The sequence below is a fragment of the Salmo salar genome, chromosome ssa01 (assembly GCF_905237065.1).
Source record: "Salmo salar chromosome ssa01, Ssal_v3.1, whole genome shotgun sequence".
Classification (NCBI taxonomy): Eukaryota; Metazoa; Chordata; class Actinopteri; order Salmoniformes; family Salmonidae; genus Salmo; species Salmo salar.
Genome location: NC_059442.1, coordinates 69,232,285 through 69,255,165, shown reverse-complemented (window position 1 = coordinate 69,255,165; position 22,881 = coordinate 69,232,285). Strand labels below are relative to the sequence as shown.

The following is a 22,881-nucleotide window of genomic DNA, read 5'->3' as shown; positions in this document are numbered from 1 at the left end:
TGTGGACTGCCCTTGCATCACTTTTCATTTAGCTGCTTCTTCAACTCTTTTCCATAACAAAAAACACACAAATGTCATGCAATTATCATTTATTAACCATACTCTGATGTCATGTTGGTAGAAATAATATAAGGTATAATTTATTCTTGACATCCTTTTGTGTTGGGGCATAATCATCATTAGATGAAAATGAACTATTGAAAAAAAAAGAACAATAAGGTTTATCAATCATTGTAATAGCCTTATAAACTACGGTAAGGAATCAAATATTGTTTTTTAAATCCCCTTCTGAGATGATGTTGGTGGTGAAACATTTATTTTGCACATTCATTTGTCATCCTAATATTGAGTGTTGTGTTCTTGTCTGGATGAAAAGCTCCCTCCACATGTCTGACAAGTTCCTACTTGTCTCCCACAGCAATAGCTGACAGCTTCTGCTTTGGTATTCCCTGTCTCGGCTGTTAAAATTAATAATGGCATTTGGTAAATATCTAGACAAGGGAATGTCTCTACCCCCACTCTCTATCCCCCACCCTCCCTTCCCCTGAGTTGCCTGAGTTGTTGCCTCTCACACTTCAAAGTGAGACTGGGTCACAGTGACTACACTCTGATCGCTGTTATAGCTTTCTCTCAAGACACTGCAGAGATTTGCTTGTCTAGCAGGTCCACCTTGCCTAACTATTTTATTTGTTTCACCATTTTAACTCCTACTAAAGCCAGGGCGGAGGTCTGTCCACTGATTGATTTGATAACTAAGTCAATCATGGGAAGTGGTTTCCATCCCAATAAGTTGGTATGTGATGCCATCATTATGTAAAGATTGACTTAGTTATCAAATCAATCAGTGAACAGACCTCTGACCTGGCTTTAGTAGTGGAGTCGTATGAAAGCTCGGTTATAGTGGCGAGGAGAGGAGAGGAGGGGAGCTGCTGCTGTGTCTCAGGCAAGTATTCTGCCCCATGGGAGAGATTAGTCTAAATCCAAATAACTACTGGCAAGCCCTGTCTGTTTACCTGCTGCCTCCCACTGTGGGGGGGGGGGGGGATAGAGCAGCCCACTGTAGTGGCACCAGGGAGCACAGGGATGGGACTCGCCTCTCAATCACTTTGGGACTTTCCATGTAGGTGCGGTATTAAGCTGGAAATGTGAATCTTATGTCAAACGCAACTGTGTGGCTTAGCATGCTGATTACATTACACAGTAGCCATGACCTCGTCATGCTGTTATTACCATGACAAGCCTGTTGTCACTTCACTGACCCCCTTTTCTGTGGAGACCTATGATCACGCACAGCATAATGACATCCCTGTTGTGACATTGCGTGCAGACTTGCAGGAGTTTCATCAACATCAGAGCAGGAGGAGGGTGTGGGCCAGGTTATGGGCAGGTAATCACTACAACCCAACATGATGGGGAAGGCTATAATATGTGTGAATCTTCCGCAGCATTTCAAACACAAGCTGATCCATGACCAAACGCCCACTGAGGGCAGAGAGGGTACGAAGCAGTGGTAGTAAAATGTCCACTAAGAGATGAAAGGAGGAGAAGTCAAAGCCGAGTCCATCACAAGCTCCAAAGAATCGTCTGCCCTCACAGTAACTGCAGCAACAGAGATATGACATGGCTGGCCGTTTTAATTACGGCGGGTGGGGCCGTCTGTGGTGCTGTCTGTACACTGTAAAAAAAAATATATGTTGATTCAGTGTACAATTGTAAAGCAACCAGCTGCAAAAGGATTGTGAGTTTGCTCAACATTTGGGTATATAACTGAACAAACATATATTATTAAGTTATTAAGTTGAGTCCGCTAAACTTAGAATTTTAGGTTGAGTGAACATACAATTCAACTTGAGAATTGATTCTACCTTATTTGCATATTTCCCAGTGTAAAATGTAACTCTTTATGACAATACAGTACATGTATCATAAGGCCTTTCTTGGAGGGCTTAGTTACACCTAAGGCAGTGGTCTGAAACTCCTGGTTTACAGGCAACATCAAGCCTGAAAATCACATTTTGCTGGCTTGCAAAGTGATGTGTAAGGATATCCAACAAATCGAACTTTTAATCCCTCGCAACCTGCTTTGAGAATGACTGCTGGGGTAGGGAAGATTGATTATTGAGAACACCCAAATCATTTAAACTGTAAAAAGTCCAACTACTAACAAATTGGATTAGTTTAGAAAAATGTTATTTATGTTTGTGTAGGATAAGATTATACAACCAATCAATGTAATGCAAAAACACAGGTATTGAAACAAACAATTCTAAAAAATAAACCAGCAATAGAGCATGCTTGGAAATATGATAATGAGGCCAACCAACTCACAGAACAAAGCTGATTAAGCAATTGGTTACGTTAGCCTTTTTACAGTGTAGATTATGGACTGTGTTGCCGTTTTAATTACGACATACATTTCCCATATGTTAGCTGCCAGTCAAACCGTGCAACAGTTAAACCAAAACGAACCGAAACTAACTAACGGTTAAAGTTAGGTATTAATTCAAAATTGTTAAGGTAAGGGTTAAGGTTTAGGATAGCGTTAAAACAAGTGCCTGGCACTGCGATTAAACCTGCGATCATCAGAGCCATAGCACCCTCAACCCCAACATTGAGACAAATAGATGGTAAAAGGTGCTAGCGTTGCCCTATAGTGGATGGCAGGAAATTTCCATGGAAATAAAAACATTTAAATGACACCCCAGGCCATAATTTCACAATTTCAATTAATTAGTCTTCCTCTGTCATGGAATTTTGATTCAAAGAGAACCTATTTTTAAAACCACTAATTAAGTAGTTTTTTTGCATAAACTGGGAATTTGATATTTTTGACTGAATTTATGATTGTCTGTTTTTTTTATATCTGCAAAGTAGTTAAAACGTTGGCAGCACCACTTCAAGGGACACATACGCACTATGACATAGCTTTCGCTATAGAAGGCTCAATGAAAATGTGTTAATAGTGCATCCTTCTACTGGTGCCCTCCACATAGGGTGCATGACAGGCTTATGAGAAAAATTGGGAAATGGTTGATATAACTGTTATAACATCCGTTATGAAGGCTAACTGTTAATAGTTTATTGGTACTTAACAGGTCCTAATGGTGAAAATTATGTGACCCTTGTTGGCTATACAAAAAAGTGTCCAAACATGTTCATCAGCCATATAGATTTAGCTAGAATGGGTCATAACACACCAAATTACTGTTGAGAGTGACAACGTTGGATAATTAACTGTTTACAATGTGAGGCCAAAGTCTGAAATTATACTTAAAATCCCCCTGAAGATAAAATTGCAATTTTCATTTCACAATAAAAAACACAAGACAGACTTTTTTGCAACACATTTATCTATTTTATCATGTCATCATTTATCTTTTTTTTCGATTTCTTTTACTAGATACAAATATTTGCAATTCAAATTATGAGACTTTAGGCTACCCTCTCCTATTTTGCAGTACTTTGTTTCACCATTCAGGTGGCGAATTTGGCCTCCAATCCAAACTGTGCAACAGGTGTTCCTTCTGTTCCATGAATGGAAAAGGAACACACCTGGAAGAACTGAAGTAACCGGGTGATCGGCATCTCTGGGGAACGCTTCCACCCAGCCATCACTCATCAACAGTGAATATGAGAGGAAACCCATTTATAATCAGAAGAATGTTAACTCAACCGCGCCTAAAGCGTTCACCGAAGTTTTTATGAAAAGTTAATGTATTGACATTTATTTTAACTTTTTTTTTTATATAGTATCTAAAATAATCAATTGTACCTTTAAATTAACACGTTTAGTCTGTGATTTGACCATTAAATAGGAAGAAATTCAACTGCGTAAAGTTACAGGACAAATCATCCTGAAACCTAGGTTTGGGATAATTTACTCCCGTTAGATTAAGTTATAGAAAATCTAAATAGGCAATATTTTTTCTCGGATAAATAGTCCTATGATTTAGCAGGTTTAATTCATCTTGAAAGCATGACAACTTGTTCAGGTTATTGTTTATGTGTTGGCCTAAATCTATTCTTTTTCACGCAGGCAATACAGAGGCATTGCACCATGTCCATACCTATTGAGGACTGGTCTGTGTGAACTGAAGAGTCAGTCAAACTGAGGGATTTCAGCGATTGGTTGGTTACCTGTCTCCTCAATCCGCTGCCATTCGATCCACATACCCTACACGCTCTTTCAAAGACGCCCCGCTCGCGCTCACTCAATCTCCGAGTGCTATATGATCACAAACTTTTCTCCAATCCTGGCGATGTGTCAAGCTCTTTAGATATTCAAACCAACGTTATACGTCATCTGCGAAGGTGGATCATATAGTGTTCCAATATTTATAAAGCGCAGTGCGAACCATACATTGTGGAGGAAAACGTTTGGAGTTTCTCGCTGCTGTCAGCGACTTGGTTCTACATTTAAGACGAGGTAAGACGAGGTACATCCCATTCTTCAATATTCGAGTTGTTTTCTGTGGTGTTTTGGTGTTTTCTCAAGCTTCAAACACTTTTAATCTAGGCTACTTTTTTAAAGGCATAGACTATTATTCTTAGTCAGCATCCGCCTTGGATGCGTTGGCCAACTGTACTGTATTTCAATCAATGTGAATTTATCCCCCTGCTTTTGTCTGATTTATTACCTACCATGCACTGTAAACGCGGGACGCCTTGGGGTTATTGAGCCCCCTGGACTGTATAAACGCACATAAATAGACAAGCCGGCGCATGTAACCTGTAAAAGCTTTTGGAATACTTGTCAGTTTCTCTTCATTTAAGGGGAAGTAAATGGAGGCGGAATGAAGGAGAATTCCAGTAGATGTAATATCGTTTAGCCTATTTAATTTCGTTTAGATTATTTCAACAATTTACTCTGCATAATTATCAGAAACCAGGCTTGCCATATAAATATGTGTCTGACACCTTACAAGTGAAATAAGTTGCATTAGAAATAATTTCAACCTAAAAGCTCTATGAACGTTTTTTTGTTTGTTTCCAATGAAATGTTTTCTCTCTCCTGGACAGAGAAAAGAAGCACGCGTTAGAGTTTGCACAGTAGCACGTGGATGTTTGGAAATGTTCCTTCTGGAGCTCAGTCACTTGTCAGCGCTGCTCACAGCGCTCATGTCTGTGCTCTCCGCCCTGATCCTGCTTGCCGTCTCCAGGCAACTGTGGACTTTCAGGTGGACCATTATGCGGGACAAGGAGTGCAAGTTCCCGCTACCCAATGGGTCCATGGGCTGGCCGCTGGTGGGAGAAACTTTCCACTGGCTCTTTCAGGTATGAGGAGTGTTGCGTTTTTTACAAGCGTTCTAAGATAGGCTATAGGCCTTTACGCGACGTATGTCACCATGCATGTGTTGAGCTAAAGAATTTGGTTTGTGTTAAAAAAAAAGGTTGCTTTATCTCATTTAATTAGTGTAATTAAAAGATTATGTAAACAAAAAAACAGTACACAACTTATTTAAAAAAAAAACATTGGATCTCAGTTCAGTAGGCCGAGATAATGTGTCCATGGAACTATACATGTGTGGACTTGATGAGCGCATGTAATTCATTCTTGCGGTGAAAACAGACGTTTTCACTTCACTTCCACACCGCTTTCCTGTAGGAATGCATTCTGCTTCCAGACTGGGCGTAAACTAAGAGGCACGGGTATAGCCATAAGGCTACGCGCCCTCTATAGTACACGTGAAATTAACACCCCCTTTAAAGCTTTTGTGTGTGTTTGTGTTTTATGACAGGGATCCAACTTCCACATCTCCAGGAGAGAGAAGCATGGCAACGTTTTTAAAACTCACCTTTTAGGAAAGCCTGTTATCCGGGTAACTGGTGCAGAAAACATCCGTAAAATCTTGCTTGGAGAACACAACTTGGTCTGCACGCAGTGGCCCCAGAGCACCCGGATTATCCTGGGACCAAACACCCTGGTCAACTCTATCGGAGAGCTGCACAAGAAGAAGAGAAAAGTAAGGATGAAAAGAAGATTAGTAAAAACGATTAGTAAAATTGATGACATGAAAATGTCTCATAAGCTTATAGTCTGCCGGAGACAACTTGGTGAGGCATGGTCATCTTCTAGGCCTGCAAACTGAACGCATCTTCAAAGGAAATGCAGAATAGGCCTATTACTTGCCAGAGAGAGAAATCAAGGCAATAAAATAGGCCTTTAATTTCCTGCTGTTGTTATTGAGTTTTTACATAGAGCATAGACAATAAATAGATAAGTATAGGGAGAATTAATTTCGTCTCAAGTATTATTCAATTGTTGTCTGGAGTGCCTTGTACCATCCAGGTGATAACTTTTTATTATGCTTTCCTTTCCTTTAAGATCTTAGCAAAAGTGTTTAGCCGCGGGGCCTTGGAGACTTACCTACCCCGCTTGCAAGATATTGTCAAGTCTGAAATTGCAAAGTGGTGCTCGGAGCCTGGCCCAGTGGATGTTTACGTCGCAGCCAAATCTCTCACATTTCGCATTGCAGTCAGAGTCTTGTTGGGACTGAAGATGGAGGAAAAACGCATAGTATACCTTTCTAAAATCTTTGAGCAACTCATGAACAACCTCTTCTCATTACCAGTTGACGCACCTATGAGTGGCCTCCGCAAAGTGAGTAGGCCTATAGCCAACAATGTTATAATGCTGTAAAATTATTCGCATATTTTATTTATGTTTTAATCATTGTTAAAAGGTTTGGATAATGCAGAGAAATTATAAGCCCGAAATGATAACTCTTATGTATTATCGATATCTTTACATGTTCTCAAAAAACAATTGTAGCCTAATTCATATTGTATGGTGTGGCATGGCGAACTATTTTTCTTTAGTTAATAACTTGCATGGATAACAAAAAACGTGCACATCCAAATGTATTATTACAGCCGAATGGGCAATTATACATATAATAGAATGTCAAACACTGGATGGAAATATCCAATCAAGGCAGCTAAATAGCGATAAGACTATGCTGATTTCTGTTTTCTTCTCAGGGGATTAAAGCCAGGGAAATCCTACATACGTGCATGCAGAAAATCATAGAGGAGAAAATGCAGAAACAACAGTCTGAGGAGTACTATGACGCTTTCGATTACATGTTGAGCAGTGCCAAGGAAAACGGACATGAACTGAGCATGCAGGAGTTGAAGGTAAATTATAGTTTAAAAAAACAGCCCAGTCTTGTTCTGTGTATCCATTCTTCTTTGGCTATATACATGTAATACACAACATCCCACAGTTTCCATTGTATAGTCTTATTTGGAAGTTTATAGCCTAGTATTTTGAAATGACCAATTATTTACTTTGGATCACCAAAGCAAATGCCCAATATTGTAGCCTAAATAAAATGTTAATTGTGTTCTGTCTCTGGTGTCTAGGAAACTGCGGTGGAGTTAATATTTGCTGCTCACTCAACTACGGCCAGTGCTTCCACTTCGCTAATTCTTCAGCTCCTGCGGCACCCCGCTGTGGTGGAGAAAGCCCAGATAGAGCTGGAGTCAGAGGGTCTCGGCTACGACGCACACAGCGCCCACAGCTGCTCCGGCAAAGAAAATGGTCTGAAATGTCCTCTTGCGGTCGAACAAGGGGAACATCGGCCTCTAGACGCAGAGACCACCCCGTTGATGAATGGGAACGGGACTGTTCATTGCGCACCGGATGAAAACGAAGAGGCACGGTGTTCTCGGTCTCATATTCCTTGCTTAACTATGGAGAAACTGAGCCAGCTCCGTTACATTGACTGTGTCGTCAAGGAGGTGCTGCGGTTTCTCCCGCCAGTATCTGGAGGATACAGGACGGTGCTGCAAACATTCGAATTGGACGTAAGTATATCATACGCGAGCTTCTTGAGCACGGCGGAAGCGCACTATGAAAGCTGACCTTAGATAAAACCCCATGAACACAGGCCACACATCATTAGGATACATTCGATCTACTGTGATGTCGGGAAATTGGTCCCTCAACTGGCTAGAACATAAACCAATATTCGAAAGCATATACAACGCTATTTCAGTATTTGAATTGGGTGAGTTTTCAATTGACCATAATGCGTGCGCGCTCAAGTGCATCTCCCAATCATTGCTCCATAAAGTTACCAATAGATTCACGTAGGCTATGATTTGAGATGAGGGATAGAGTGAACTGAGATCACTCGGTTAAAAGCGTAAATAACTTTGAAGCCGTCTGGATATACTCTATTAGGCCATTTGCCCAAGGATGGATACAATGAGATGTATTCTAGTCGGGTTATTAAAACTTGATCAATACTGATTAACTTACAATTGATGTATGTGTATGGTCTATGTGATATGTTGTGAGATACAGATGATACTGCCTTAACATTTCAGAAAGTCAGAGAGCATTAATACATCTGACCATAAAGAGGTTTTCACTTGTCAATAGCCACTTTTTATCTTGTCAGGATTGTGTTGAAGTTTGAATTTTCGTTTTGTCTCTCTTCTTCCAAGGGCTACCAGATTCCTAAAGGATGGAGTGTGATGTACAGCATCCGAGACACACATGAGACAGCTGCAGTGTTCCAGAGCCCTGAGATCTTCGACCCAGACCGCTTCGGTTCCGAGCGTGAAGAGAGCAAGACTGGGCGCTTTAATTACGTTCCATTTGGTGGCGGAATAAGGAGTTGTGTCGGAAAGGAACTTGCCCAAATGATATTAAAAACCCTGGCCGTTGAGGTGATTGGCACGTGCAAATGGACCCTCGCCACGGATACATTCCCCAAGATGCAGACGGTGCCAATAGTCCATCCCGTCAATGGACTGCATGTGCATTTCAATTACGATAGCCTACTCCGATAGAGTATAGATAATGAATTGTGTTGTTAAAGACATTAAGCTCATGAACTTTTCGCAATTACAATATTAAGTTATTAAATCAGAATACATAGTCAAGAAAACTTTCCTCTTCGTTCCGAATATCGTGGAAATGGTAGAAACATGGTGGTCATTGAAGAGTGGAAGCAAGGCATGTTGCCAGTGACCTTCGATGACCTGCTTATCGCCAAGATCGCCTTTTTTCACCCACTGGGAAAGGTGAAGGGAAACTTTTGCTATTGTTCACGGACATCTGGGCGCTCACTTTATAACATAGCAAATTGAAAGATTATATATCATTTTTAAGCACCCTAATAGTGAACGAGTAGGGCTTTCTTCTCAGAACAAACATTATCTGTGCTCAGGATGTGCGTCTATAATGTCCGTCTATAATGCGAAACTGTCTTACAGATCTTGCACTTGGTCTCCACGAAATACATTTAGAAATACCTTCCAAATGTATGTGTTTATGTGCAGTAGACCTATGTGAGTAGATATAAATGAGATATAGGCCAACAGTAGGCTATGTTATGTGTGTATAAAATGAAGTAGTACAAATAAGCTTTATTTATAGAACATTTCGGCTAAGTCTGTGTTAAGATGGAATAATTATGAATATACCTAGTTATTTAGATATCATGAGACATTAACTAATGTAAAGCATAGACCGTTAAAACAAACCATATAGGCCTAGAGCTTTTATTCGAAAATTTAGAGGCTATACATCAAAATGCAATTATATAACGTTACCTAGAGAATATAACCAATTATTATTATTATTATTATTATTATTACATGTGTCATCTTTATAAATAATCGCTTGTTGATTTTGAAGCATGATGGAAGCGCTGTGAAATGACTCAGTTAATTAAGATGGATTCATGGAAGGAGATAGCACTTTTTCTCCTTTACGGAGTGTGTATATACAGTATTTGTCCTATTGATTCAATATGTGTATTTTTTTGTGTATTGCTCGTATTATCTATAGAACGATGTAAAGATTAAATTGCAAAAAGGTGTATTTTTGCCATTGGATAGGAAATTCTACCATGACAAAATGTGCAATTGTTGCCATCATGTTAACCACGTTCGATTAAAATAAAAATATGAAATTGTTCATAGATAAAATGGTTAAGGTTTTAATCATATGACATTTGAAATTGTGCCAGTATTATCACAGTATAAGCCTATTCAATCTTTCATGAAATATTGTATGTTTTTAATTGGATATGCCGAAATATAGTCAATTGTTAGCGTAAAGTGTAAAGTCTTATTCTTAATTGGGTCTGTTTTCGTTCACCAACTCATAACATTAAATTCCATAACCAAAAGGAAGATTTGCATATCATCTGAAAGGCTCCGCCCTCGAAGATGAACTGAACCTGCAAGAGATTACACCTTCAGGGTGAACTCGGATGGCAGTGTGACCCTCTAGTGAACCAGTTAACTTTGCCCTATTGACCCTCAATTTAGTTGACGGCTTTGTTAGCTGCACTTCACAGGCTGTGATCACAACACCAATGATATTTCACAGCATCATTTTCACAGCAAAGAATGGTAAACCAATAGCTCACTATCTGAATTTCCTCTATAGATTACGGAAATTATTTATTCCCCCCCCCACCCCCACACACACACATACACGCACACATACACACTCTTACCAAGTTAAAACCAACAGAGTAAAATGACCCTTCTCAAATTATCTTCAAAAAGGTTGAAATTATGCTAAATTGTAGGCTATATTCCCTATAGGTTAATTGAGACATTGGAAAACCTGTATGAAATCCTGATCTCATTTAGCCTAGATTGAGAGATGGTATAATTATGACCTCAATTTGATTGTCATGATTGACAGAATAGATGACTGTAAGACTGTAATGACACGAACCCCTCTCTATTTATGTGTGCTATAGGGCCCTGTAACTCGTTATTTGATGGACAGTGAACTTGGCGACATTTTGGCGCCGGAGTTCACACGGATGTCACCGTCCGTGTTGTAGGTCACATGCAGGTCAGCGCATGGGAATGGGATAGAGCGTCACTGCCCCCACCTCTGTTGGAATCGCGCTGCGGTCATGGGTTTTAAACACAGGGTCCAAAGAGGATGGTGATTTGTAGAGTGTTAGATGGCATCGCCATTTCAAAGTAATATAGTAATTAACTGTAAGCCCATTGAGTAGCCTAAACTAAATACAAAACATGAATTCATTGCCGTTTGAAAAATATAAGACAATACATTTATATGCATACACAGTGAACACAGAAGCAACGCTTCTCATAGCCTACTGACGCATGCGTCAAGCCTGGGTGTCCTCTTCATGGGAAGTATAATACATTTTATAAAGTAATCAAGCCCGATTAGTCTCATACTATGTAGGCCCTAACACAACTACAGTGATGCGTGCACACTGTAAATTAAGAACACGATATATTGGGTAACCGAAGAGGTCATTTTCAAAGCCAAAGGCTTGCATTCTGTTGTGGGGCTACTGTATAGGTGGTAGCCTATGAGCACCCAAGAAATGGTTAAACATTCGGGCCTGTCCGCTGTGGGCGGAGCACAGGGCGCGCGAGCAAGAGCTGCACAATTAAAGATGAACTCTGAGTGAACTAATTTGTCTGACCCAAGGTAAGATGGGGCAAATAGTTGGGGGGAAACGGGCGTATAAAAGCGCAGAATGTGGGGTGAGACATACCAGTCCACTCCTGCGGTCCATCCTTACACTTCTCCTCGAGATGGGTTTCTACACGTTATTCGTAACATGTCTTTGCACTCTCCTGCTCCCACTCCTTCTGATCGTGACGGCGATGAAACTGTGGGAAATGTACGTCATTAGTGGAAGTGATCCAACCTGTCCGAGTCCTCTTCCTCCGGGTACCATGGGACTGCCCTTCCTTGGCGAGACGCTTCAGATGGTCCTACAGGTAACTGATGATGGAAACAAACTGAAAACTCAGTTCCTCCCTGTATTTCCAGTGTGCAGCAGGCTGCTATTGATAAGTTATTGTTAGGGTTATGCATTAGGCTCAAATGTCCTACTAGAAAACAGTATGCTATTGAATAAATTGAAAGATTGTTATGTAGCCTAATTCAAGCCATTTATATGAATGACCTTTACAGTATCTATTCATCCATTATTCTTCTTATTTATATTTCTAGAGAAGAAAATTCCTAAAAATAAAACGTCAGAAATATGGATATATTTATAAGACGCATCTCTTTGGGAGTCCCACGGTGCGGGTAATGGGTTCAGAACATGTGAAACAGATTCTGATGTCGGAACACAAATTGGTCGCCGCTCAGTGGCCAGCATCAGTGCGACTCATTCTCGGGTCGCACGCCCTCTCCAATGCGCATGGCGCGCTCCACAAGAGCAAGAAAAAGGTAGGAAATACGTAGAGTAGCCTACATGTCTGTGTAGGAAGCTCATAGTTTATGCTTACGATGAAAAACAAAATTATAATTTACCTTGCCTTTTCACAGCTGTGTCCTCATAACGTGCCCTTAAAGCGCTCTCTCCTGTTTGCCTGCAGGCGATCATGAAAGCCTTTTCTGGAGAAGCCCTGAAAGAGTATATTCCTGTGATCCGGGAGGAGGTGAGATGCGCAGTGCATAGCTGGCTGCAAAGCGACTCTTGTGTGCTAGTGTACCCAGAGATGAAGCGCCTCATGTTCCGCATCGCAATGAGGATCCTGCTTGGCTTCGAGCCCGAGCAAACAAAGACCGACGAGCTGGAATTAGTGGAAGCGTTCAAAGAAATGATAAATAACCTTTTCTCCCTACCAATCGATGTTCCTTTCAGCGGCTTGTACCGGGTAAGTTGTCTGTCAAATGATAAGATTGATTGAATAAAACAGCCCTGGCCTGCATCACATGGGGCTCCAGTGTGAGCAACATTTTTGACCGATATTTTTCACCATTCAATTTAGGGTCTGAGAGCACGCAACATCATCCACTCAAAGATAGAGCAAAACATAAAAAATAAGCTGTCCAATATTGATAACAACAATAACTACAAAGATGCTCTGCAGTTATTGATTGAGAATGGAGAGAGGAACGAGGAGCGACTAAGCATGGAGGTAATCAGATGCCTTTCATTTGGCAATTTGATTCTATACACTGTCATTTACTCCATGAACCGTTCTTTAATTGTTTCCCTCAGGAGATAAAAGAGTCTGCCACAGAATTGCTATTCGGTGGCCACGAGACGACAGCGAGCACTGCGACCTCTCTGGTGATGTTTCTCGGGCTGCATGCACATGTCATGCGTAAAATGCGCCATGAGCTTCAGGAGAAGGTTGGTATCACTCTGTATCATCAAAAGACAACATGACAACATTGTATATGGCACTTGATTCGTGTTGTGACAATGACATGGCACAATATATATCTAACATGATTTGAAACCATAAATCATTTGTTTACAAAGTCTTCCATGACAACAAAAGAATAATCAATGGAGGCCCATCTTTTTTTTGGTTATGATGCGATTAAGATTAGACACAACTCTCATTAAAGTATTTATAAATGATATTCTTCCAAATCTAGGGCTATATTTCATTGAATTTGCTGTACATCTCACTTGCGAGATTCATGTCCCCCTATCTATGTGTTTATAATATATACATATCTTTACAGCATTTGTTGGGAGCCCAATCTGAGGACAAACCACTGAGTATTGAGTTGTTGGAACAGTTGAAGTACACCAGCTGTGTCATCAAAGAAACTCTCCGTATAAACCCTCCTGTCCCTGGTGGCTTCCGTGTGGCACTGAAGACATTTGAGCTCAATGTAAGTAAACCTATGTTGTAGCATCTGAAATTACATTTACACCAGATTTTAGGCTAAACGTTTAAAGGAGGCATAATTGATTGTTTTGAGAGCCACAAAATGGAAACCATGTCCTGTTATAGTATATGCGTTTTTCTACAAATATATCATCACAACATGGTAGCAGCTCTATGTATAATGATTGGAAGAAAATTGTTGGAAGTCATTGCCATACCCACACCACCTAACGACCTAAAGTGTGTTTCCTCAGGGATACCAGATTCCCAAGGGTTGGAAAGTCATCTACAGCATCTGTGACACACACGATGTGCTGGACACACTTATAAACAAGGAGGAGTTTCAGCCAGAGAGGTTCTTGGACAAGTCACCAGATGACTCCTCCCGGTTCGGTTACATCCCATTTGGGGGTGGTGCAAGGACGTGTGTGGGTAAAGAGTTTGCTAAAGTTGTACTTAAGGTGTTCCTGGTCGAGGTGGTCACCAAATGCGACTGGACTCTGTTAAACGGACCCCCGACAATGAAAACAGGCCCAACCGTTTATCCAGTGGACAATCTGCCCACAAAGTTTAGCAGATATGGTGACAAATGTATCCAGAACAACTGATAATGAAAAATTCACATTTATGTAAATACACTTGTTAATATTTAAGATAGACGTATCATGTATATTACATATATTTTGTAATAGAAATATTTATGTAAACCCCACTAGCATTGTAAAAGCAACATTTTTAGAAGCACTTCAGGTTAATGCACTTCGATAGTTTTGAGACATAATTTTATGTATATTTTGAAATGTAATTGTTTTTCATCTGTACTTGATCATTTTCATGCAGCTTAACTGTTTTGTTGCATTTGGAATGTTTTCAATAAAATAAATGTACTATTATTATGAATAGTTGATTTTTCACTTTAAATCTGTCTAAATCAAAACCATTTCAATTTTCCCAAGTTCTCTGACATGGCATTGATAGAGCCCAATGTTTTCATGTCAAATGTTTCTCTATCCCCAAATAAATCATTGTTGGTTCAATTGCTTGAAGAAATATACATGTGTTGTTATTGGCACCACTTCCTGTTATTGTATCACACTATGGATCTAGTTGTATGCCCATTCTTCAAGCACACGTCAGCGTACATTCACTCCATGCTACAATAACTATTACACTTACGCATAATAAGACCCCAAATTATTTTAGGCAATGTCAACGGTGATGAATTTGAATCCAAAGGCGAAACAGAGAGGGACAGGATGTTAGACCCTCCAGATGAGTGTGGAGAGGATAGGCATGTGACTTCATGGGAAGCCTGAATGGTGAGTCTTAAAATACTAGTAAATATTTATCCCTCAATGTTTATTTAAAGTATTTTTGTGCTCTCAGGATGTTCTTTAAATGGCTTTGCATATACTTGATTTATTGATTTGTTCTTCTCTGACCATGATTAGACCATCATAACTACCCTGCGAGGCTGCACAGTCAAGCCGAATGCACTGTAATCAAGCCTGCTAAGCATGCCCACACACACACACACACACACACACACACACACACACACACACACACACACACACACACACACACACACACACACACACACACACACACACACACACACACACACACACACACAGCTAATAGGCTGAACCAGCTGAACCAGGCTTTAAATAGGGCAAGTGTGGCAAAATAGTGAGCATGAAAAGACAAGGAAAAGGTAAATATCACTTAAACAGATACCTTCCCCCGCTTGCTTCTCCTCATGTGGGTGAAAATGTGACTTTTCACTTTGTACCAGGGTGGATGAAAGCACTTATAATGTCATTTGCATGTCTGATGCACTCTTGCCCCCTCGTTGAACCATATCAGTCCACCTAACTCTCAATCAGATTACCTATTAGCAGCCCATTGGTATTATATATAATCAAGAGGGAGAGGCTTTTCAGAGGACGCCTCAGGGTCAAGGAGAGTTCAGTGATAAGAAAAGGGCCCTGAGGTTACAGTGATGAGGTTGGGGATGGCCTTTCATCTGCCTATTCAAATAGTTTGCTGATCAATAAAGAAAAGTAAAACAATTGTCAGCAAGAAGGTTAATAGCGATATTTCATGCATTTCACATTTGAATTTCATCTGCTGTAAAAGGCTTTATTGGCCAATAAAAGTCACACCGTAAACAAGTATGTTCATGCTCTCTTAGAACTCTTGCTCTCCACTTGTGTGGGCTTCGGTTCAAAGACACTTTGAAAGCGATAACGGACAACGATTTGTGAAATGAGAGGTAGCAGAGAGGAAAAGGCGAAGTGAGAGGCGAGAGGTTTTACTCTGCCTAAAATCTGTCCACTAAAATAAGCCAACGAAGTGAGGAATTTTTGTATGGTCAATGAGTTTTGAATTTGGTCAACAAAAATTGTAATTGCTAATTTGCTACATGAGGCTTATTTGATTGAATAGAAGTTTCTTAGTGGTTAGCTTCTTACAAATTCACTGATATAAGTGGACGCACGTGTCGTTTCGTCAAATTTATATACAACATTAAATATCGGAGTTGTGCCTGTTGTCACAGAGATAGAGGACTCATCATGTAAACTCAGCAAAAAAAGAAACGTCCCTTTTTCAGGACCCTGTCTTTCAAAGATAATTCGTAAAAATCCAAATAACTTCACAGATCTTCATTGTAAAGGGTTTAAACACTGTTTCCCATGCGTGTTCAATGAACCATAAACGATTCATGAACGGTCGTTAAGACACTAACAGCTTACAGACGGTAGGCAATTAAGGTCACAGTTATGAAAACTTAGGACACTAAAGAGGCCTTTCTACTGACTCTGAAAAACACCAAAATAAAGATGCCCAGGGTCCCTGCTCATCTGCATGAACGTGCCTTAGGCATGCTGCAAGGAGGCATGAGGACTGCAGATGTGGCCAGGGCAATATATTGCAATGTCCGTACTGTGAGACACCTAAGACAGCACTACAGGGAGACAGGACGGACAGCTGATCGTCCTCGCACATGGCAGACCACGTGTAACAACACCTGCACAGATCGGTACATCAAGAACATCACACCTGCGGGACAGGTACAGGATGGCAACAACAACTGCCCGAGTTACACCAGGAACGCACAATCCCTCCATCAGTGCTCAGACTGTCCGCAATAGGCTGAGAGAGGCCGGACTGAGGGCTTGTAGGTCTGTTGTAAGGTAGGTCCTCACCAGACATCACCGGCAACAACGTCGCCTATGGACCAGACAGGACTGGCAAAAAGTGCTCTTCTCTGACGAGTCGCAGTTTTGTCTCACCAGGGGTGATGGTCAGATTCGCGTTTATCGTCATTGCAGGCAATCTCAACGCTGTGCGTTACAGGGAAGACATCCTCATCCCTCATGTTGTACCCTTCCTGCAGGCTCATCCTGACATGCTCATCCTGACATGACCCTACAGCCATACTGCTCGTTCTGTGCGTGATTTCCTGCAAGACAGGAATGTCAGTGGTCTGCCATGGCCATCGAAGAGCCCAGATCTCAATCCCATTGAGCACGTCTGGGACCTGTTGGATCGTAAGGTGAGGGCTAGGGCCATTCCCCCCAGAAATGTCCAGGAACTTGCAGGTGCCTTGGTGGAAGAGTGGGGTAACATCTCACAGCAAGAGCTGGAAAATCTGGTGCAGTCCATGAGGAGGAGATGCACTGCAGTACTTAATGCAGCTGGTGGCCACACCAGATACTGACTGTTACCTTTGGTTTTGACCCCACCTTTGTTCAAGGACACATTATTCCATTTCTGTTAGTCACATGTCTGTGTAATTTGTTCAATTTATGTCTCAGTTGTTGAATCTTGTTATGTTCATACAAATATTTACACATGTTAAGTTTACTGAAAATAAATGCAGTTGACAGTGAGAGGATGTTTCTTTTTTTGCTGAGTTTATATAACCCATTTTAGCATGGATATTACAATTGAGGGCTTCCACCATTTTAAAGTAGTCAACTGGGTGGGAATTCCTATGAGTTGGGTGCAATCAGCCAATGCAGAAGAAAATTGAGATAGCCTCAATGGCGCTGCTCATGCTGTCACAGACGCTATAATGCACAGATACAAAGATGAGTCCTCTATTTATCTCAATGGCCTGTTGTTCACATGCGTATTTGCCCTCTCATTGCCTAGAATGGTCCCACCTGATTTTGCCTACTCCTGCCTGCCTTCCATTTTTGAGGACGTGTCTTTCCATTGTTAGAGCGGTCACTTGACTATCTTGTCAATATAATAGGCCATTTCTGGAGGTAGCCAGTGCAGACGGAGGATATGATAGGGCTCCTAAAACATCAAGCCCAAAGTTAGGTAATGCCACCTTTTAGTCCCAAAGGAAATTATAACCGACTCTGTAACCTCCCTCTGAAATCATGTCACTTGTATTCTAGTATGGTACAAAAGATAGACATCAATAATGATTTCTTTATATAGCCGTTCCAGGTCATTGGGAGTTAACAGTTAATTACAATAATGAGGTAAGAGAGCAGTCTTTAGAGAGAAATTTACCCGCCCACAGACGGATTACACAAATCCACTCGCTTGTTGACTCTTTTGGAGATGTCAGGGCTAGTTATTTGACTTTGTGTTTGAGACTTTCTTTTAGAGTCAAAGGTTCTCAAAAAAATAAACCAATCATTCAGAGGAAATAGAAACGTTACTGTAACAAAGTTTACTAAACTTTACAAGAAGCTGCCAGGAAATACCTTCAGAATAAAAAGCTGCCAGGAAAAACATTCACAAGGACAAACATCTTTAGGACGTAAGCAAATGTTGTTCAGATTTCAAAATGTTATAAAGACCATGTTGTTTCATATGTATGAAAACGATGAGGTTCTCAAACAACGAGGTTATATCCACACACACACACTACATGATCCAAGCCACAAACAATGCTCTAATCATGTGACTCAGTAAAACGGAGATAGAGATAAACAGAGAGAGAGAGAGACATTAAGAGAGAGAGAGAGAGAGAGAGAGAGAGAGAGAGAGAGAGAGAGAGAGAGAGAGAGAGAGAGAGAGAGAGAGAGAGAGACAGCATCCTGCTGTGACCTTAAACAGAAAAGGACACAAGCTGTTCACACAGGAGGAATAAGGCGCAAATTAAACAGGGATCTGCCAAGGTGAGAGATAATTATTGGCTATGTCAGACAACATCTGTTATTGCAGCATTCCAGAAGTCAGCTTCTCTGAGGACAAGCTGAAACCTCCTCCAGAGTTCATGACTGACAAAGGCCTCTGGCTGTTCCCACTGGAGTTCACCCTCCTCCATTTCCATCATAATATAGAGCATCTGGCATGATAGTGGAAGAGAGGAGAGATTAAGAGATGGAACTCCACACATTTGTATTTGTGTGTGAGGGTGTATCAGACAGGTGTGTAGGGGTTCGTATAGGGCACGTGTCAAACTCATTCCACAGAGGGCTGAGTGTCTGCAGGTTTTCGCTCCACCCTTGTACTTGATTGATGAATTAAGGTCACTCATTAGTAAGGAACTCCCCTCACCTGGTTGTCTAGGTCTTAATTGAAAGGAGAAAAAAAAAATGGAGACTCTCGGCCCTCCTTGGAATGAGTTTGACACCCCTGTCATAGGGGTTGGTATAGGGAGGACGGGCTCATAGTAATGGCTGGAACAGCATCTATAGAATGGTATCAAGCACATTAAATGCATGGTTTCCATGTGTTTGATACCATTCCATTCCAGACATTATTATTAGCTGTCCTCCCTTCACTGGCCTCCTGTGGTGTGGTGTGGTGTGTGAGTGTGTACATGCATGCATGCATCGTGTGTGTTAGCATAAGTAGTCTTATGCTCTTGTACATATTTGGAAGGAGAATATGTTGTTTACTTGTGAAATGGCTAAAGTTATTGAGCTACGGTTTTCAACATTTTCATGTTAGCAGTTTACCCATAAAGACTCACCCTGTAAACTTTTGGGATTTGTTGCTTACAGTCAGGGTGAACTCCCAGCCCTGAAGCATGGTAAAATGAGATAGGAAGCATGCATTTCATTGCCAAATAACTGCAAAAACTTGTTTCGTGGCAGCCTGTGCCTCAAGGTCAGGCAGAGTTCGTTGAAAAGTAAAAACAATCCAAGCTAAATCAACTATCTGAGGGTTACTGTTTTTGTTTCCTAAAGTTTTGCACATGGAGGACAAAATAAGAGCTGTGAACCCTCTTTGACAAAGCAGAAGCAGAGTGGGAGGATGAATTGCAAGAGCCCTCATGAACTCTCATATCCATCAGAGCAAATAAACACCTTGTGTCTCAGACGGGGTTGTTTATGCTATGAAATCCTGTGTGGGGTTGATATACACTGTACTACCGTGTGCCACATACCAGCAGAGGTTCAAAAGTTCATCTAAACCATGAACTCTGTCAGGGCACAGCAGGCAGTTCCACCCATGAGTCAAATAAAAGAGAGACAGAGAGGCTCGAAGCAGCATAAAACAACCTGGAAAGTGCTGCACGCCACATTCAAGGGCAATGACAGGTGAGCGGTGTCACAACTCCTGCCCCCCTTCCTTCCTCCCTCCTGTCCTGTCTATCCCCCCCTCATTGGTTCACTTTATGACCCTCTGACGCCCCTCACGCCCCCTTTAGGAGCACAAATACAGTCACTGTGAATGAAACTCAAGCGTGGCTGTTTGATCAGTCCATTCAGTTGTGTGGCGTGTGTGTGCTTTAGGAGAAGAGGGTCTAGGACTACGCTATGGTGAGGGACACACATTCTTTCCTAGGTTGTGTTCATATGTGCGTCTGTGTGGTGTGTGTCTGTCTAGGATGGGCCAGGGAATCAAAACAGAGGGGTTATGACCCATATGTATTTGTTTAAAGATGAGATTTGTGTCACCTCCGGGCCCAAAACGCAGCCTAGCAGTGCAAACCAGCGGCAGGCATAACTGGTTCTGGAATGAAAACAAACCCTTTGCTGTTGTTACAGCTAATTTGCTAATGTTTATACCGGCTTATCAAAGAATACAGAGTGTTTAACTCGATCAGTGTACCCTACAGGTTTTCACATAACATGTTGTTCATTGCTGACCTCCTCCTATAACGTTTTAATAGGCCTTTTCATTTGCTTAAAATTGTTATTGTTTTTAAGAGGGTTTATGGTTTATTGCCTTTTACATAAGCTTTAGAGAGAGAGGAGGGGCCTCATAAGTGAAGTTCACTATTCTTAGTTCAGGCAGGGGTTACATAAGCTTTGATCAACTTTTTACCAGAAGTTTTAGTCTACCAATTGTTTTCGTATATTTTGAAAGAAAACCCAGACTGCTTGCCTTTGAAAGCATTTAGCAGATACCACTGATGGTCTAAGTGCAATGACCTGAAACTGCCCCTGCATGTTCGCTGTTAGGATAAATATCCCTCTATTAGGAACAAGTGCCTTGAAAGCTGCATTGCTTTCTGGGGAGATCTCTACTCAGAGCTTTTAAGAAAAGGTGGTGTACTTTTCTGGCAGGTAGACTCTTTAAAAAGCCTGCCTCATCCATCAGGTACACAGTATGACGGACAGTTATATTTAGCCGTTGTGGTATGTGAATCTGTGTGTATGAAGAGTGCTTCCAAAAACTCCTCTCTGTGAAAAGGTTCATTTGCTTTTCCTGGCAGGCGTAGGCAGCCTGATATAACAGCAAGAGGGGTATTTTAAACAGTCTGCTTCCCTCAGACAGCTGCCATGGTGGGAATTGAACTGCAGCACGCAGCAGCAGAGCTGCAAAGGGAGGGAGGATGACCAGGTCACACAGCGGGCACGGGGATACGCCTGGGACACTGCAGCGACGCTTCATTCACATACTGTAAATACAGACAGACAGTCTCTGGCACACATACACGCGTTAATGCACAGGGGAAAACCATGGACAGCCATGCACACATAAGCTTTGTAGGGTTTGTTGTGGGCTGATATAATAGATATAACGCACCTTAAATATTTAAATGATTTAAAGGTCACTACGTGCAGTTTCTTTTTTTATTCATACATTGACATGCCAAAAAGCTGGAGACTAAAAGCATTCACTCCAGTGGTTTGGTACATCCACTGCACTGTTTTCCAGCTTCTTCTGTTTCTCATTGCACCTAAATCCAGGTTATTACGCATCACCACAATCCTTTAGAGGGAACCCCCATCTCCTCCAGATTCTGGCCACACATTCATCATCTGATTTCACTTGTTCCAAGGCCGAGCAGCAAGTCATCCATCATTGCCATGTGCTTGTTTCATTATCACCAATCTCTCTTTTTCACTGTCAGAAAACATCTAGCATCCTGTAAAGCTGAGAGAGAAAGAGAAACCAGCAGCTCAGTGAATAGTGAGCTACCTTCCATCTTCATCTGTCAGAAAGGAGTAGTACTACGTTCCAGACCCTTTTGAGGCTCTTGCCAAAAATCAGGAGAATGCACACTGTTGAACAGGTCATGTTACAGCAGGTATTGCACTTGGCTTTGGCCTTGTCAGTACAGATCTCATGTAGGTGTGAATCGACAGTCTGTCATACAGGTGTTTCTTATCTTTACTGAATCTGATAGATTAATTATACCTTTAATGAGAAATGTTATCAGAAATGTCACGATATGCACAATATGTTTGCAAGCAGGGTGGTGTGAGCTGAAACTGGTGAAGTTGATTAATCACAAAAACAGAACCAAGTCCAATAAGTTTCTCAGGTTCAAAATGAGAGGCAGGGGATGCATAACAGAGAATAATCTCGGCAATACATTCCCAACACATAACAAAACTGAAAATATGGTATTTAAGAATATGAAAGAAGCATTTTCTCACAGGTCAGACTTGGCTTACTCTCATCATTGCTCTCTCCATCTGTGGAAAGTTCCCCAACCCCCTTCCCTTCTTTCCAACCCCCACCTGCACATGTCCGTCCTTCCTTTCCTCCCCCTCTCTCAAGAGCGGAAAGGCCTCGGTCTCTGAGAGACTCACCGGCAGGATGCTCTATACACAGTGTAATTACAACCAGAAGCAGCGGCGAGTGTGAAAGCAGCAGATAACATCAGGTCACCCAGCGTGCAGGAGTTCACACAGAGCCCAGCGGAGGGAGAACAGTGGAGTGGCAGCAGCTGAGTTATGGCTCCGTATTTTAACTGCTCCAGCCTGGTCCAGCCCTATGCTACATCCCCATTCACTGCCCACACCCACTGTGATGCAGCAGCAGGGAGCAGCATGGTGTAGGGTTAGAAACGTTAGTCACAGATTGCAATGTCATACATAGACAAAGAAAATGTTC

The 22,881-nt window shown here is 41.5% G+C and overlaps 2 protein-coding genes and 1 long non-coding RNA gene across 5 annotated transcripts; 2 read left to right on the top strand and 1 right to left on the bottom strand.

Moving 5' to 3' along the window:
- Nucleotides 1–1,040: 1,040 nt before the first annotated feature.
- On the bottom strand, nucleotides 1,041–11,733 carry LOC106607920 (uncharacterized). Its single transcript, XR_001329339.2, has 3 exons — nucleotides 11,517–11,733; nucleotides 5,796–5,942; nucleotides 1,041–1,675 (listed from the first exon to the last, which is right to left on the bottom strand). It is a non-coding gene; the product is annotated as an uncharacterized lncRNA (long non-coding RNA).
- Nucleotides 4,173–10,077, top strand: LOC106607892 (cytochrome P450 26B1). Of its 3 annotated transcripts, none has more exons than XM_014205371.2 (7): nucleotides 4,173–4,426; nucleotides 5,020–5,274; nucleotides 5,739–5,963; nucleotides 6,326–6,601; nucleotides 6,982–7,137; nucleotides 7,366–7,809; nucleotides 8,455–10,077. In XM_014205371.2, the coding sequence occupies exons 2-7, from the start codon at nucleotides 5,071–5,073 to the stop codon at nucleotides 8,800–8,802; spliced, it is 1,653 nt and encodes a 550-aa protein (XP_014060846.1). In that variant the 5' UTR covers nucleotides 4,173–4,426; nucleotides 5,020–5,070; the 3' UTR covers nucleotides 8,803–10,077. The 3 variants fall into 3 exon arrangements, with proteins under 3 accessions (XP_014060846.1, XP_014060855.1, XP_014060860.1); XM_014205380.2 differs by having other exon boundaries at nucleotides 4,201–4,436; XM_014205385.2 differs by having other exon boundaries at nucleotides 4,202–4,426; nucleotides 5,160–5,274.
- Nucleotides 11,530–14,660, top strand: LOC106607910 (cytochrome P450 26A1). The gene is made up of 7 exons (XM_014205392.2): nucleotides 11,530–11,745; nucleotides 11,981–12,205; nucleotides 12,355–12,636; nucleotides 12,751–12,900; nucleotides 12,984–13,118; nucleotides 13,460–13,612; nucleotides 13,863–14,660. The coding sequence occupies exons 1-7, from the start codon at nucleotides 11,557–11,559 to the stop codon at nucleotides 14,214–14,216; spliced, it is 1,488 nt and encodes a 495-aa protein (XP_014060867.1). The 5' UTR covers nucleotides 11,530–11,556; the 3' UTR covers nucleotides 14,217–14,660.
- Nucleotides 14,661–22,881: the final 8,221 nt, after the last annotated feature.